This window comes from Bos indicus, chromosome 17 (genome assembly GCF_029378745.1).
Source record: "Bos indicus isolate NIAB-ARS_2022 breed Sahiwal x Tharparkar chromosome 17, NIAB-ARS_B.indTharparkar_mat_pri_1.0, whole genome shotgun sequence".
Lineage (NCBI taxonomy): Eukaryota > Metazoa > Chordata > Mammalia > Artiodactyla > Bovidae > Bos > Bos indicus.
The window spans coordinates 60,324,721-60,340,341 of record NC_091776.1 but is presented as its reverse complement, the minus strand read 5'-3'; the positions used below and the strand labels follow the sequence as shown (position 1 = coordinate 60,340,341).

Here is a 15,621-nt window from a genome sequence, read left to right as displayed (position 1 = left end):
ACCCTATGGACTGTAATCCACCAGGCTCCTCTGTCCATGGGGATTCTCCAGGCAAGAATACTGGGGTGGTTTGCCATTCCCTTCTCCAGGGGCTCTTCCCAACCCAGGGATCAAACACAGGTCTCCTGCATTGCAGGCGGATTCTTTACCACTGAGTCATGGGGGCAGCTCTCCAGCCACTGCAGTGGTTGACTTATATGCTTTCCCTCATTTGATCCTGGCAAGAATCCCATTTCATCCGTATGATGACATTTACTTTAGAGACAAAGAAAAGAAATGAGACTCAGAGAGGTCCCAGAACACCTAGCTAAGAAGAGGTAAAGCTGAGCTGCACCCGGGGTCAGTGCTATTCCAAAACTTTTCCCAACTTACACTTGATAATAGGCAATCGTTGCCTTCCCATCACTGCTAGGGCAACACGACACTTCTGTCACACAGAGCATCTTTGAGGGTACTAGAGTTAGGTATTGGTTTTATCAGGTAACATCAACCTCTACCGATCCAACTGTCCATCATTCCTGCTTTACCAAAAGTCAAATCCCACTGCACTGGCTGACACAGACACGATCTGCCCAGCCTGGACACAGGGACCCGACAACCCCAGTTTACCCTGGATACCAGGGCCACCAACCAGCTTCTCCCGGCTCCACCACTCTCTCACATTCTGTTCCACGTGAGCGGATGCAATGAATGACGCCATTGTCGCCGGCTCTGGGTTGTAAAACGTTACAAGGGAATATTGAAATCCACAGCCAAACGGCATCGCAGCCGGCCGCCAGCTAACGAAAGGCCCCGAGAATGTTTTCCACTGCAGCCGACTGAATTGGCCTTTTCACGGGAGCAGGTGGCAGGGGTGCTGGGGTGCTGAGGAGGGGGTGAGTTTCTGTTGTTGTTTTCCCCTGGCGATGCTTACTCAGTTTCTGGCAGCCTTTCTCCAACCACTAAAGCAGTGCACAAGGGCAAGGCTGGAGACTGTAAAATCTGTTCTTGCAAGCAAATTCCTCCTCTCACGAGCACTTTAATCTGCGATCAGAATGAAAAGAGGACACCCCCCACATCCCACAAGAGCCTTCCCGATTTATTAACTTTCTGATACGCTTGGGGAAATGATTCCGATCTAACGTGTGTGGACCCTCAAGGGATGGGGGCAGTTCACCCCAAGCGGGATTTTAGCTCAGCAAATAATAATCACTCCCATCATTCTCATCTACAAAGTGCTTCGCGCCCATTTTATGACTCAGGTCTCACCCCACCAGGGAGGTGGAGAAAAGCACTGTGAATTCTAGCTGCTCCATCTCACTGGGCAGACTAGGGGGACACGAAGAAGTGACATGAATTCCCACCATTGATTCTAACAGGGCTGTCTGATGTGAGCAGCACCAAGAATCTCAAAGGTTGGGACTTCCCTGGCGGTCCAGTGATTAAGACTCTGAGCTTCCATTTCAAGGGGCATGGGTTCAATCCCCGGTCAGGGAACTAAGATCCCGCATGCCATACGGCGTGACCAAGAAAAAAGAAAGAAACTCAAAGACAACACCCTCGCTGGCCAAGAGCACCCAGCATCATGACGACTTTGGTGGGCGACCTTGGGGTTCCCATAGTAAATCTCTGCATAACTTCATATTAGGGTGCTCATTTTGAGTTGTGACTCTGAAGTCAGGTTGTACAGATGTGCCTGCCTTTGATGGTACACAGCCACCAATTTGGCCACTGCGGGGCTGGCTAAGTTCTTCCCTTCTCTGAGCCTCAGTCTCTTGTCTATAAAATGGGAATAGTCAGAATCATCCCCTTCTTGGGTGGTCAAACGATACAATGCTTGGAAAGGCTTAGCATATATTGGAGACACATTGCTCCATAAACCCCAGCTTATACACCACGTGATTATATTTTGAAGCAAACATTCTTACCTTGCAAAGGCTTCACCTGATTTATGAATTCCACTCCCCATGCCATCCCAAATACCAGAGCATTAGAGCTTGTCAGTTTTTCTAAGGATAAGTCCATACTTGCATCTGCTACTCAAAAGGGGTCCCAGGATCTCTAGTTCTCCCCAGGAGAAAAAAGCCTTATGCAAAGGGTAAATAGTATATGGTTTCCTTTATATAAAATTCTATAACAGACAAACCTGACAGTTTTTTAAAAAATCACAATATTAATTGTTTCTGGTGGGGAGGCAGAAGAGGAATAACTGGGAAGGGGCATGAGGGAACTCTCTGGGTGAAGGAATGTTTTATATGATGATAAGGACTTGGGTTTCACAGGTATATGCATTTGTCAAGAAGTGAATGGTGTACTTAAGATCTGTGCATTTCACGGTATGTAGACTTTACCTGAAACAGAATCATGAACAAAAATTGAATCCATGTTAATGGCATGTCTACTGAAGTATACAAGGATGAAAGGTACTCACAAATGCAACTGAGTGTGAAATACATCCAAAAAAATGGGGAAGGGGAGGGATGCTCAAGAAGGAGGTGATATATGTATAATTATGGCCAGTTTGCATTGCTGTATGGCAGAAACCAACACAAACAACGTAAAGCAGTTTTATTCCAAATTAAAAAGTAAATTTATGGAGAAGGAAACGGAAACCCACTCTAGTATTCATGCCTGGAAAATCCCACGGACGGAGGAGCCTGGTGGGCTACAATCCGTGGGGTCGCAAAGAGTCGGACACGACTGAGCGACTTGTGTGTTTTTGAAGCTCAAAGGGATATGGGCCACTGAAAAGGATATAAACCAGGGCAGAATTTCTTAAAGAAGTAACAGATTAGTTAGTTACAACATCAAGATAAATGGAATTGAAAGAGAGATGCTACCAAGAGAGTTGGGCAGTACTGCTTAAATAATGCTCAAGAGTTTCTGTTCTTAAATTGTTGCCTCTTGAGAGAAGATGAGCAGCGCTGGGCCCACTCAGCTCTGCCTTTTCTGTTCCCCACTTTGGTTGTGTTGTTACTTTCGGAACTGCACTTTTTTCACCTTGCCATAGTAGCTGCCAAAGTGTGTTTTTATAAACATGGGGTTCTAGAGCCTGGCTTCCTGCAGCAGAGGAAAGAAAGAAATGCGTGTTGTACAAAATAAGTGTGTTCACATGTTTAATAAAATAGTTCTATTATTGAGAAAAAAAATAAGATAGAAATTTAAAAAAGTAAGATGGTAGATGGATGGATGGATGGATTGGTGAAAAGGTAGATTGGTGGATGGATAAATGTATGTATGCATTGATGGATGAAAAGATAAATAGATGGATTGGTGGATGGAGAGATACATCAGTGGACAGATGTGTGATAGAGCAAATATATAGCAAAATATTAATTACAGAACCAAATCAGTGGGTATATGGGTGGTCTCCATGCAGTTCTTCCATGTTTTCTATATGTCTTACATTTTTCATAATACAACATTGGACACACTCTCGGGACTTCCAATGTTCAGCCAAAGTTGGCCACCAAGTAGAGAAACGGGTTCCTTTTTATAAAATAGCCCAGCCCATGAGCTCCGTTTCCAGAAGGTAAGGTCACACATTATTTTCTGCATGTCTTTGCTCATTTTGTAGGGCCAAGAAATTATCCAGGTCTGACCAGGGGACCCCTCCATCAAATAACTTGATAAAGGACAGTTTTGTACCTGATTCAGAACCTCTAAGGGTGAGACCCAGAAACCTGCTTTTTTCACCAGCCTCCCCACCCCCAGCTAATTGTGATGTCTGCCAAAAGTTTGAGAAACAACGCTTACGGGCGATTTGCCCTCAGACACTGTCCCTGAAGAGCAGGTTCACTGGGGGAGCAGAGAGCTGGGTGTGGGGCTGCAGATGAATGACGGACAACCAGGACCAAGGTGAGACCTCTCGGAACAAACCTCCACTTACAACTTAGGCTGGCCTGGCCTCCCAAACATAAAGAGCCTTCTTGTTTTACATAAATTCACACTTTCCTGGGAGAAGCCACAGGCATAGCCAAAAGTACAGCAAGGAGTGAGGAGTTAATGTCACCTCCAGAACGTTCGCTGTCCTGGGGATCACATCTCATTAACTGGACATCCCCATGGGTTTCCCTGGTGGCTCAGACAGTAAAGAACCTGCCTGCCAATGCAGGAGACATCAGAGACCCAAGTTCGATCCCTGAGTTGGAAAGATCCCCTGGAGGAGGGCATGGCAACCCATTCCAGTATTCCTGCCTAGAGAATCCCCATGGACAGAGGAGCCTGGCAGGCTACAGTCCATGGGGTCGCAAAGAGTCAGACACGACTGAGTGACTAAGCACATCAGCTTTAACCACAAGCATGAGAATACAAGAGCGCTGAGCCTTCTTTTTGAAAAATAACCATTTGAAGTTAGGAGCTGAATAGTCATTTAAAATTAGGAAGGCAGGGGTGGGGGCGGGGGGTGGTTGCTGGAAAAGAAGGGATGGCTCCAGTGCAAGGATTTTAACCTTTTTTAAAAAGGTTTAAAAAAAATTTTTTTTAATATTTATTTATTTGGCTGTGCCGGGTCTTAGTTGCAGTACTCGGGATCTAGTTTCCCAACCAGGGATCAAACTCTGGCCCCCTGCACTGGGATCACAGGATCTCAGCCCCTGGACCACCAGGGAACGTCCTGGATTTTAAGCTTTTAAGGATCCCAGACCCTATAAATTCCTCAAAATTGCTTGACATTTTTTCTTCTATTTATATATTGTGAGTTTTTCAGAGTTCTTGCTTTAATTGGATTTTCCAAAGGGGTCTTAGATAAGGTGGATGAGGAGGAGGTGACCTACCCTGCAGAGTCAGGGGACAATGGTCTGTTTCTTAAGTGGGTGGACAGAGATGCCCCCAGCCTGGGGCTGACAAAACCTATTTGCTCTACCTGGGACAACCTGGACTCCTGGCTCTCCTATCTGCTCTCTGGTTGCTGTTCTTTTCCAGTCGCTCAGTCGTGTCCAACTCTTTGTGACCCCATGGACTGCGGCACACCAGGCTTCCCTGTCCTTCACTATCTCCCAGAGTTTGCTCAAACTCATGTCCATTGAGTCGATGATGCTATCCAAGCATCTCATCCTCTGTCGCCCCCTTCTCCTCCTGCCCTCAATCTTTCCCAGCATAAGGGTCTTTTCCAATGAGTCGGCTCTTCACATCAGGTGGCCAAAATATTGGAACTTTGGTATCAGTCTTTACAGGCTAACCAGAGACTCCAGGGACCCCGGCTCTGGAGATTACTTCCTGCCAAGGCATCGGCAGTCCACGAGAAGACTGAGGAAGAGACAACCTCAATTCTCCCATGAAGAGCTCTGAAGCTGCCACCGCTGGGCGCTGCCATTCTCCCCATCATGCTCCACAAATGCTTGTATGCCAGAAAGGCCAGGCATGAGTCACAGCCACACTGTGTGAATTAAAGCAAGCAATGCCCAAGGAAGCACTTTGCTGCTGCCTGTTCCTATTCTGAGGTTTGTCTTTACAGAAAGACCAGGTGTAGCCTGCCGGGGCAGACAGGTGATTCCTTCTATCGTGAAGATGCTCACTGCCAGGTATCTGCACCTTTACTGGGTGTCAACCTGGCCTCAGACTTCAAGAGGGAATGGATCCCATCTCCTCCTGACATGATCCAGGGTCACTCCAGCCCAGGGATAGTGTCAGGCGTTCCTAGGCAAGCTGGGGCAGTGTTAAATCACCCAGGCACACTCTCTGACTTCCTTCTGTCTAGAGGGAGGATCCCTGGCTCTCCTGGAATCTGAGCCCATTAGTGAGTCTTGTTCAACCAACAGCAAGTAGCAGAAGAGATGCAACAGGCTCCCAAGGTGTAGTGAGCAAAGGCCCTCTCAAGATTGTCCAAGGACAGTTCGCCACCATGGAGGGAGTCCATGCTGGATGGGCCACATGCACACACTCCAGGGGACCACCCAGATGGGCTCCCAGCCAAAAGCCAGCGTTAACTGCAGTCATGGGGGTGTGCCATCTTGAACACCCAGCCTTGTCTGGCCGTCAGATACCTGCAGCCGTCCCCACCAAAACCTGACAGCAATCACACCTGTCCAGAGGCATCCTTCCCAACCCCCAAACCTTGAGCTAAACCCAAGTGCCTCCCTGGGGATTTCCGGCTTCTCTTTGGGCACAGTGACAACGAGCGATGCCTGGCTTTTCCGCCCTAAGCAGCATTTAGGGAGCATTCCTGAGCGGGAGTAGGTTGTTAAGTGGACAAAATCTGGAGCACTGTGATGGTCTCTGAGCTCCTCATGGGAGGACCGAGGCTGCTTGTACGTCCTCCCCCTTGCGTGGGCGCAGAGGTGTTGGGAGCGAAGTGCTGGAGCTCTGGCTGTCCTGGATTCAGAGTCTCATGCAGCGATAATGAGCCAGCTCAGAGCCCAGGGTTTCGCAGCTAGTAGATGGGAAATTTAGGAATGGAATCATTCATTGCATAGCAATAGTAATTAGGACACCCATATTACCTCACCTCATCCATGCAACAGCCCCGGAGGTAGGTGCTATAATTATCTTCCTTTTACAGATGAGGAGATAGAGCTAGGGGAGCCCCAGGGCTCATCAGTGTGCTAGCCAGGACCCCAGCTCGAGAGCCTGCTTTAGCATCAGTGAACCCTGCCCCTCGGTGCATGGATTCACCTTTGCATCCTCAGGACCTGGCACAGAGTAAGCCCTGAAAGAATGGGTGTCCGCTGAAGAAGAAAGCAACAGATCCAAAACTGAATAAATAAATGAGTCTCTGGGAGGGGGGTTCAGGATGGGAGACATATGTACACGCATGGCTGATTCACGTCAATGTATGGCAAAAACCACTACAATATTGTAATTAGCCTCCAATTAAAATAAATTAATTAAAAAAAATAAAAACAAATGAGTCTCCAGGCTGCAGTTTTCTTTTTTGCAAAAGCAGGAAGGTTAAACCAGACGCTGCCTCCCAGGGTCCCTTCTACCGCTAGAATCCCACGCTTCTAGGGACACTGTTCCCTGTCACAGTGCCACGGCAGCTGACTTTCAGAGATCTTTAGAGTCTGATGCCTCCTCCAGAGCCCCAGATGGGTAGATCCCTGCACACTCCTCTGATCCAACCCAGAAAGCCCTTCCTCTCAACAGATTCAAATCCCATTCACCAGGACTTCCCTGGTGATCCAGTGGTTAAGAATCCACCTTCCAATGCAGGAGATGTGGGTTCAACCCCTGGTAGGCGAACTAAGATCCCACAAGCCACTCAGCTCAGCCAAAACAAAACAAAAAAACCCTAGGGAGTTCCCTGGTGGTCCAGTGGTTAAGAATCCACCTTCCAATGCAGGAGACGTGGGTTCGATTCCTGGGAGGGGAACTAAGATCCCCACATGTCTCGGAGCAACTAAGCCTGAGCACCTCAACCAGAGGGAAGCCTGCCTACCGCAGTGAAGATCCTATGTGCAGCAACTAAGACCTGTCATAGCTGAAAATAAAATAGAGTTTAAAAAATTAAAAAACAAGAGCTAGCAAAAAGAAAAAATCCCATTCATCCCACAAAACCTGACTCCCATCCTCTCGATAAAAGCACCTCCCTGCACTCAGTGGCCCCTGTCCTTGGCCCCACCGGGACCTTTGACTCCCAGGAAGTTCTCATTCAGCTTTGACAGTGAAGTGCCCACGCTTTCTCACTAGGGTGAGCATTTAGGTGCATCTCCCGAATTTCTGTGATTTGCATATCACCTTGACAACGTTGGCCAAATCTTCATACCACCTCTTCTGCTATTTAGTTCATGGGAAGATCCCCTGGAGAAGGAAATGGCAATCCACACCAGTATTCTTGCCTGGAAAATTCCATGGGCAGAGGAGCCTGGCAGGCTACAGTCCATGGGGTCACAAAGAATATTTTCTCTAAACAACCAGCCTTAGCTTGCCTTCCCTTCTCCCTCCCTCCTTCTTTCTTTTCCTTCTTCCCTTCCTTCCTTCAAACTTAGTCTTGAGGACTTCCCAGGCGGTCCAGGGGTTAAGATTCTGTGTTTTGTGGGCATGAGTTCAACCCCTGGTCACAAAACCAAGATCCCAAATGCAGTGCAGCACAGCCAAAGAAATAAGTCAATAAAAGAGAACTTAGTCTTATTCTAAACAATATTGTCTATGAAATCAGCCTGATGTGCCTGGTATCTGTGGGCACGCTCTAAAGTCATCTCATTTGTCACCAGAGGAGGGGGCCCTGCAAATTGGGAAATATTGGTTTTTTAGGATAAGATGTTTTTAAGCCACAGATTAACCTTTCCAAATAACCTTGGCACATATTTTAATCAGTCGGCTAGAGACAGGATTTGCAAAATGATTTTATTTTCTTCTTTCTGCTTTCCCTTCACTCTCCCATTTTCAGAATAAGTAGTTATCGCTTCTGTAACTAGAAACCATACATAAACGTTGGAAAATAACTAAGATACTCTCCGCATGTTCCAAACACAGATTGCTGGGTGAAGAGAGGGGAGGAGGGTACGTGCCCAGACACTTGCCAAGCTAATCCAAAAGTTATTTACGTGGGATCACGGCAGAGTTAAGGTTCAGCCCTCCATCACCCCACCCCTCTCCCTCCCTCCGTTCCGATTGTTGGTATTAGAGGAAATTTCATTCCTCCCGCTTTGCTGCCTGAGCCAGCTGTCACCGGGTGTGTGGGGGACAGGAAACAGGATTACAAGATCAACAGTGAGCCCGCCGTTCCAGCCAGGCTGTTATCAGAGCCGTCTCCGGAGAGCCATCTTCCCCACTTGTCACTACCAACTGTGACCTGGGAGTTGGGACCACAGCCCAGACTCAATTCTGAACAAGGGCAAAACTAGGAGTAATGAGGAGTTCTCCCTGACTCGGATCATATTTTAGAGCATGGACTAGGAACCAAGCACCCTTCAGGCACTCTCTCATATAGATCTTACAAGAACTCCCGAAAGGGGAAGCTATCTTTATTTATGCCCATTTTACAGATGAGGATACTGAGGCCCCCTGCAGTAACATTACTTGCCCGAGGTCACGGGCTGATACACACAGAGCAAGGACTGAACCCAGGTTTGTCCGACTCCAAACCTTACTGGAGCCTCTCTGCTTTGCTCCTTCTCCCCGCCAGGGGACAGGTCCAGAGAACTGGGTGGATGACCCTGTCCACTCTCCCAGCCTGGAGAGTGGTCAGTCCAACTCTCTTTGTTTCACAATGCAACTCCTCACACAGCCACAAAGACACACGTGTCTGTGAGGCTGAGAGTTTCAATCCAACATGTCAATCCCTGACCTCTTACTGAGGACCAATTACCTTTCCTTCCTTCCAACTCCAGGTGCCTAGGTGGGAAGAAGCCCACAGCCAATGTGCAATAACCCTAAGGAGTAGTTAGGGCAGAGTTCAGACCTAAGCAGAGTCCTGTGCCTAAATAGCTCACCAGGCTCGTGGTTCAGAGCTGTAGGAAGAGACTCCAGGATTGCTGACATGCGAACTCTCAAACACCTGTCCGTCCCCCACTGTCTCTGCTTCCATGCCCATCATCTGTCCAACCAACTTCCAAAGTGTGGCGCCCAGCCTGACAGAGAAAACCAGTGAGGGCTCCTAGGAATAGACACACCCGCACCAGGCAGTCTGTGGCCAGAAGCAGCTCCCTGGAGGAAGGCACAGCTACAAGGAGAAATAGTTACAGGGAGGCTTTAGTGATGGACAGGAGATGGAAGGGGAGGGGGGAAAGATGGAGCTTAGTTAACCAGCCTTGGTGTTCACGGGGCCAAAAACAATAGATAGAAGACAGATTTGGAGCCACTCCTTCAGCCTGATTGAAAGGGAGAGGGGACACCGGGAGGAACAGAGCTAGGGGGCGTGGCCAGGCCCGATGGGAAGGGCGTGGCCAGGCCCGATGGGAAGGGCGTGGCCAGGCCCGATGGGAAGGGCGTGGCCAGGCCCGATGGGAAGGGCGTGGCCAGGCCCGATGGGAAGGGCGTGGCCAGGCCCGATGGGAAGGGCGTGGTCAAACACACCAAGGCGTCTGGACCTGACACGGAGGGCAATAGGAGTGTTTGAGGCTGTGAAGAAATGTGTCTTATTTGTGCTGTACAAAGATGTCTTTGGGCTTCCCTGGGTAGCTCAGCTGGTAAAGAATCCCCTGCAATGCAGGAGACCCCGGTTCCATTCCTGGGTCGGGAAGATCCCTTGGAGAAGGAAATGGCAACCCACTCCAGTGTTCTTGCCTGGAAAATTCCATGGACAGAGGAGCCTGGTGGGCTAGAGTCCATGGGGTCACAAAGAGTTGGACACGACTGAGCGACCAAGCACAGGGACAAGATGTCTTTGGCAGCTGCCTGGAACATGTCTGGGAGGGGAACAGAGCTGGTGTCAGGCCTAAAGAGGTTAGAGGCTGTGGCAGGTGAGGTTGCTGGTGGAAAGGCAGCCTAGATGGAGAAAGGAGGTGAACTGTGAGACATGATAAGAAGGTAGCACCTCTGAGACCAGATGACCGGGTAAAATTGAGGGGGCTACTTGCAATACCTTAAACCCATAATCCCACCTGCCCTGGACCTGATGGAAAGGGGGGAAGAAGTAGGGGATGGAAAAAGCCCTTCAGTCCCCAGCTGCACAGCCTGGACCGCTACCTGCAGGATGACCAAGATGAGACTGTCCATCAGTGGCTAAGCTGCCATGATGACAAGATGACCATCAGGACAGGATGGGGTTTAGACACCATATAAACAACACGTGGGTCCCTGAGCCGACAGCTGAAAATAGTTTGACCTCTTTCACCTTCATTTGTTATCAACTTTTCCACCGACCACAGGCTAAATTCAACTCCAACTTCCAAGTGAAGACACGTAAAGCTAAAAATGTTTCTAAATAATAATTTAAGGACTTCGTTATTTTCACCACATAAAGCATCTTACAAGTCCACCATCATGAAGGAAATCAGTTATTAATACAGGAATTCATATGAGTCTGGTGTACCTGTTCGACCTGAAGATAATGACATACTTATTTTTTAAAAGCATGCAAAATTAGATCTGCTAAGCCCACTATCTGAAAAAGATTTCTACAGCATGTTATTTCCAAACCCATCGTTTAAACCACAAAGCTCTGGGACCTTTCTCTCCCTCTTCTTCTTGGGTCTCTTGTCCTCCTTTGAATGAGTACATGTGTCCATCTGCCCAACTCTCCCTTTTCGGGTTTTCCAGAAAGGATAAGGCTAAGCTTCCTAAATGACCTCATTTTATTTTGAAATGCTAAACCCACCAAAATGGAAAGAAAAAAACAACATTTCTTGGTCAAAAGGAACAAAATGCATCTTGAATTCTCTTGCCATATGGTAAGTTATTTTGGAACTCTACCAAGAGAATATTCGACAAAATTGGCAATGCTTGTACAATCGTTTCAAATCAGACCGAATTCCCACTATGTCCATTTGCCACAGCCCCTCCTATTCATCATATCAGCGACCAAGACCACAGGATATGTAAAAAGACCAAACCATTTTTATCACCAGCTTCTAATCCACCATCCCCGCCCCATGCCTGGGAGGCCGCGTGATGTCAAGTCTGTATATCACCCCACGGAAATCAAGCCATTAACTCCCCTTTCATTTACCAAGAGCTGTTGCCAAAAGAAAATCATTCATCGGCGGTGACTTATGGGAAGAAAGAGAGAGAGGACTTCACTAGAGAGGAAGACAGCAGAGAAAGAGGAGAAAATTGTAGCTTTTGCTCCGTGGGCAGATGCAAATGGTCAAGTCCCCTCATACACAGTCTTCCCCAAATCTACACGCTCCAGAGCGTCTGATAGAGGAGACCACATGGAGGGTTTGGTTTACGCCATAAAAATCCCGCCTACAACACAGAAGCTGCAGGAGACACAGGTTCAACCCCTGGGTCAGGAAGATCCCTTGGAGGAGGGCACAGCAACCCACGCCAGTATGCTTGCCTGGAGAGTCCCATGGACAGAGAAGCCTGGTGGGCGACAGTGAAAGGCTTATCAGAAAGTGGGATTCCAGAGGCTCATTCTCATTTCTCTCGATGGCAACAAGGCCCCATTTCTCTGTGCCTGGTCTTCCGGGGCTGCTGGCTCACCTGGGCTATTGAAGGGCAAGGGATGCAGAGAGCGAGGAGCCAAGGATCCCACTTTCTTACCTTTGCATTCTCGACATTCTGTGTAGCTCCATGTCATCGCTGCCCCGGAATCCTTTGGCGAAGGGATTATTCTCAATCTTTAACTGGGTGATCTGTAGGAAGCAGAGAGAGAGAGTTCCGTGTTCACTTGGTTGCTATAAAACCGCCTGGTGACCCAGCTAATGATAAGTGTCATGGAAACACAGTCTCTGGCAACCCAAAGAAGCAAATCAAGCCCGTCATGTCAACAGGACCCATCACTGCATTCAAAATGAGACTCTGAAAAATGTCCTAGATCAGACTGTCTATAAAAGGGGGGACAAAAACCTGGTTTCAGTTTGCCCACTAATTGGAGTCATACTCTGCATCATTCCAGCCAGATTGGCATTTTTGTCTCAATCATAGCATTTTGTGTTTCAAACACAATGCAGACCTCAACACTTGGTCCTCCACCCCCTTGGAAAATTGTACCATGTTGACACGATGTCAGTTTCCTGCAGCGTGGCAATCTCCATTGGGAAGGACTTGATTATTGCTCTCAAAATCCTATTATGCCTCATTTCACATTCATTTCATAGTTTTCACAGAGTTTGCTAGTTCCAGTGAAAAGGAGGGTGTCTAATTAAATAAAGACCAACATATAGAATTATAATATATACAAGAGCTACCTAACAGCTCCAAACCTCTTTAATTATATAAGGAAGAAAGAATCCTCTTCTGGGAAATTTTTGTTGCCATGTCTAAAACTCAGTGATAGAACGGGGTCTTTTGGTTCAAGGTCCATCACACATATTCTTGAAATCATCAACATATTCTGTTAGCATGAATGTATAGTAGCAGATCTAGGTAAAAGAGTACATCCCTATGAAGTTTGCCAGAAGTATGTCCCAAAAACTGTGTGTGAATTGAATTTTTATATATCAGATCACTTTACAGACACCAAGGCAGTGTTCATCAGAGGTCATTCAAAAATCACTTCATCATTATTATACCTATATAGTCTTGGTCTACTAATCTGCTTAATATTTTTATTAAATCAAACCACTTTTTTTACTTCTTAGTATTTTGTTTGTTGTTGTTTAGTCACTAAGTCGTGTCCGACTCTTTTGCAACCCCAAGGACTGTAGCCCACCAGGCTCCTCTACCCATGGGATTTTCTCAGACAAGAATACTAGAGTGGGTTGTCATTTCTTTCTCCAGGGATCAAACCCACATCTCTTGCATTGACAGATGGATTCTTTACCACTGAGCCACCAGGGAAGCCCAGTATTCTGTTTATTTTCAATTTAACTACTGAATTATAATTACTGATTAAAATTTAAGGTAGTCATAATTATGTTCTGTTTTTACTATTTTTTATTTATTCTTTCATAGTTTTGGTCTTACTTGGATTGATTATTTATATTTGTATTATTTCATTGTTCTTCCTCTACTGGCTTCTTAATGATCCTTTTCTTTTAAAACTTTTTATTTTGTATTTGAATATCGCCAATTAACAGTGTTGTGGTCATTTCAGGTGACCAGAGAAGGCACTCAGCCATAAAATATACATGTGTCCATTCTCCCCCAGGCTCCCCTTCCATCCAGGCTGCCATGTAACATTGAGCAGAGCTCCCTGTGCTATACAGTAGGTCCCTGTTGGTTATCCATTTAAATAGACCACTGTGGACGTGTCCAAAATCAAACACTTTTTATGTAAATCTATTTTATAAATATACTATATCACTTTTCTATATGTCAAAGTGGAAACACTTGCAAGTCAATACAAAGATAACAAGTGTATCAAATTCTCTCTACTGGTACCCCTAGTAAGTTCCACACTGAAGGCCAGCCTTCCCTTTGTTGCAAAGGAAAATCTGACACTTTTACGGAAGTATTTAACATAAACCAGTACCGAGGTAAGTCTCCCTTTCTGTAGTAGATGAATAGAAAGATAGTTAGAACAAGAACAGATTTTTTTCCTATGGTTCCATCATCTACAGATCCGCACAGAGCCATCTTTTCTACCCCCCAGTAGCATCTTTACAGACTTCGAGAAACCAAGAAGTTGCTTTGAGAAACTAGGCATAATTAATGAATGTACAGATTTGTCCATTTGGGGGCAAGAACATTCTGTTTTCTGCTAGACACGGTCTTACAGCATTTCCTTCTAACCCCAGGACTCTGTCATGAATATAAAATTACTATATATGAGTCTGTGTGCTCACAATAAAAATATATATAAACTTAACATTTTTTAAATGTTATGTGATTCCAACTATGACATTTTGGAAAAGGCAAAACTAGGGAAACAGCAAAAAGAGTAGCAGTTGCCAGGGGTTAGGAGGAAGGGGAAAATGAACAAGAGACGCATAGAGGATTTTTAGGGCAATGAAATGATTTCTGTGGGATACATCACGGTGAAGACGTGTCATTACACATTTGTCTAAACCCACAGAATCTAGAGAATTCCCTGGTGGTCCAGGGGTTAGGACTTGGAGCTTCCACTGCAGGGGACACAGGTGTGATCCCTGGTCAGGGAAGTAAGGTCCCATGAGTTGCATGGCACAACCGAAAAAAAAAAACCCACAATCTATAACACCAAGAGTGAGCTCGAAGGCAAACTACAGACCCTGGGTGATGATGCGTCCATGCAGGTTCATCAGTGGTATCATGTGTCCCACTCTGAGGTTGGGGGTGGGGGGTGCTGTTAGTAGGGGAGGTTGTACATGGTTGGGGGAAGCAGACAGAGGTTATACAAGGCTCTGCTTCCCACTCAGCTTTACTATGAACCTGAAACTGTTCCAAAAAAATAAAATCAACTTTAAAACTTTTAAACTACGCGTGGGGATGTCTATGTATACACGTTCCCTTCTCCTTCCTTTTTTTTTTAACATGGTAACCCATTCCTGCAACTTTCTGACTTCGAATCAACTCTTCAGAGTATATAGAAACATCTGTAAAACCTCTCTGGAAAACAGAAGAGACTGGCACAACACTGTAAATCAACTTTATCTCAATAAAAAAAAATTTTTTTTAAATACAAAGTCTTGTTGGATAACAATCTTGAACATGTGCACTCCTCAACTCAGCCCCATCACCTAGCGGGGCTTTCTTTCTCACACCAGTTTTATGACAGCAAAATGCAACCATAAAAACATAAAGCATTTTTAATGGTGAGGGGTAGGAGGGAGAGATTCTCAAAATGTTGAGTAAAAATTAGATCATTTTTAAAAAGGGTGGAGGGAACCCTTATCCCGATTTTTATGCCCCTCACCCACCCATCGGAGACAGAAGCCAGCTCCTGAAAATACTGAGAACAATAAGACAATAGGGGTGGGGCAACTGGGCTGAATTAATGCCTATTCCATGACATCGCTATTCCACACAAAAAAATTACTCAGAGCAAAAAAAAGAAAAGGGTGGGTTTTGGTATTTTATCAGCAAAATCTTTTGCTCAAAAAAAACTTCTGCTCGAAGTAAGCTTAGGTGCAGGTGAAAATGCCTATCTTATTTCATACTAGTCCTCTCATTTACCATAACCCTGTCTATGAAATCCCTTGCACCTCAAACAGAATTCAAACAGAAAAAGAATTC

The 15,621-nt window shown here is 46.2% G+C and overlaps 1 protein-coding gene across 1 annotated transcript in view; it reads right to left on the bottom strand.

The window, feature by feature from the left end:
* Window positions 1-15,621, bottom strand: part of TBX5 (T-box transcription factor 5) — a 48,205-nt gene that overhangs the window by 18,065 nt on the left and 14,519 nt on the right. The window contains exon 6 of the mRNA XM_019977130.2: window positions 12,067-12,158. Within this exon, the coding sequence (XP_019832689.2) occupies window positions 12,067-12,158 (92 nt within the window). The remainder of the gene's footprint in view (window positions 1-12,066; window positions 12,159-15,621) is intronic.